Source organism: Camellia sinensis, chromosome 10, assembly GCF_055761805.1.
Source record: "Camellia sinensis isolate YWXY chromosome 10, ASM5576180v1, whole genome shotgun sequence".
NCBI classification, from domain to species: domain Eukaryota; kingdom Viridiplantae; phylum Streptophyta; class Magnoliopsida; order Ericales; family Theaceae; genus Camellia; species Camellia sinensis.
The window spans coordinates 17,103,488-17,105,770 of NC_138970.1; the positions used below are offsets into that span (position 1 = coordinate 17,103,488).

The 2,283-nt window shown below is 35.1% G+C and overlaps 1 protein-coding gene across 1 annotated transcript; it reads left to right on the forward strand.

Annotated features, from left to right (window-relative positions):
* Positions 1 to 757: 757 nt before the first annotated feature.
* Positions 758 to 1,591, forward strand: LOC145800181 (zinc finger BED domain-containing protein RICESLEEPER 2-like). Its single transcript, XM_082889825.1, has 2 exons — positions 758 to 1,054; positions 1,151 to 1,591. The coding sequence occupies exons 1-2, from the start codon at positions 758 to 760 to the stop codon at positions 1,589 to 1,591; spliced, it is 738 nt and encodes a 245-aa protein (XP_082745951.1).
* The last annotated feature ends 692 nt before the right edge of the window (positions 1,592 to 2,283 follow it).

The window sequence follows — 2,283 nt, forward strand, 5'->3', positions numbered from 1 at the left end:
GAGCACCATCCACAGTTTGGGATCATTTTGACAAGGTTGTAGGGACCGATGGGAAGCGTAGAGCCGTATGTAAATATTGTAAGAAAGAGTATATGGCTGACTCTAGAACTCATGGGACTAGTAATTTGAGGAGTCATACACCCAATTGTAAAGAATATCCAAATAGGGATACAGATGGTCAACAAACACTAAATCTTAAACCGAAGCAAAATGAAGAGGGTGTTGAGGTTGTAGCAACAATTTTTAATTTTGATACTTGTAAAAGGGCTCTTGCGGAGATGGTGGTCATCGATGAGTTGCCATTTAGATTTGTGGAGGGTGTTGGGTTTAGAAGATTTTGTAATGTCATGCAACCCAAATTCACACCAATTCCCTCTCGTCAAACCATATCTAGAGAAGTGCTCAATATATTCAAGAATGAAAGGGATAAGTTAAAGAAAGCCATGAAGGATCGTAGAATTTGTTTTACTACGAATACTTGGACATCTATTCAGAATTTGTGTTACATGTGTTTGACTGCTCATTTCATTGATGATAACTGGAAACTTCAAAAAGAATCATAAATTTTCAACAAGTTGAGGATCACAAAGGAGAAACATTGGGTCGAAAAATTGAGTCGTGTTTGATTGAGTGGAACATTGATAGCATATTCACCTTAACAGTGGATAATGCTAGTTCAAATAATCTTACCATTCAATATTTGAAAACGATAACCAAAAATTGGAAGGGGACTATTTTGCAACATGAGTTTATTCATATGCGCTGTTGTGCACATATTCTTAATCTCGTTGTGAGTGATGCGTTGAAAGAAATAGATGATTCTATTGCCAACATTAGACTTGCGGTGAGATATGTGAGGTCTTCTCCTCATAGGCATGATGTTTTTAAGAAGTGTGCGGCCACACTCAAACTTGATTCAAAAGCTCTTGTATGCCTAGATGTACCAACTAGGTGGAACTCTACCTATTTGATGTTAGAGGCCGCTGAAAAGTATGAGAAGGCTTTTAACCGATTGAAGTTTGTGAATTCCAACTTTGAACCTTATTTCAAGGATGTTGATGGTGGCATAAGAAGAAGTCCGAATGAGTTGGATTGAAAAAAGTGTAGAATTTTTTTGAGGTTTCTAAAATTATTTTATGTTGCAACCAAGAAATTTTCGGGGTCTCTCTTTGTTACTTCCAATGCTTTTTACAAAGAGATGTTTGTTATTGAAAGCAAAATTAATCAATTAATTTTGGAGGAGGATGATACTTTGAGCACAATGGCAAAGACTATGAAGCTAAAGTTTAGCAAGTATTGGGGGGATGGAAGTAAAATCAATTTGTTGTTGTATGTTGCGGTGGTTCTTGATCCTACCAAAAAAATGACATACTTGGAGTTTTGTTTTTCCAATTTATTTCTTGGAGATAATAGGAAGGTGGAAGAGATGGTAGACAAGGTTAAGAGTTGCTTGAGTCGTTTGTATAGCCGTTATGTCACACTTTATCCTTCAAATGAGAAACTTCCAAGTGTGAGTGAAGTTGTGAATATGGTGGAAGATGATGATGATGATGATCCCTATTCTTTAGTTGACTCCCAATTTTGTTCCTAATTGGAGGGGCGATGCACTAGTGGATCTAAGTCGGAATTGGAACAATATTTATCCGAGGTTGAACATTTTGCAAAGAATCAAACATTTGAGATTTTGGATTATTGGAAAATGAATGCAACCAAATATAGGGTGTTATCACAACTTGCTAGGGATGTGTTGGCCATGCCTATTTCTACCGTTGCATCGGAGTCGGCTTTTAGTACGGGAGGGCGTATTCTTGACCCATTTCGTAGTTCACTCTCACCTTCTATGGTTGAAGCTCTTGTATGTACTCAAAATTGGCTTCGAAGCAACCTTCCAATTTCTCTTCAAAAAGCGATGGATGATGTGGAAGAATTTGAGCAATATGACTCGGGTAAATGATAATTTATTTATCTTTATTTTAATTTATATTATTATTCATTTTCTAATGTAAGTTTTATTAATCTTCTCTTGTTGACTTCTAATTAGGTACTTTGGAGTCAAGCTCATCTTCAACTTCAACCTATAATGTTGATGCTATAATTGATGTCTAATATCCATTTGTTCATTGTTAATTTTTTCATATACTCAACACATTTTCTTACTATATTGAAATGCAATATATAGACATTTGTTTATTTTTTTTATTTCTTACTATTTATAATTGAAGATTAAAGTTTATATTTTTTCAATTTGTTTGTGTAGGGTTCATCAACCAAATGCATGGAATT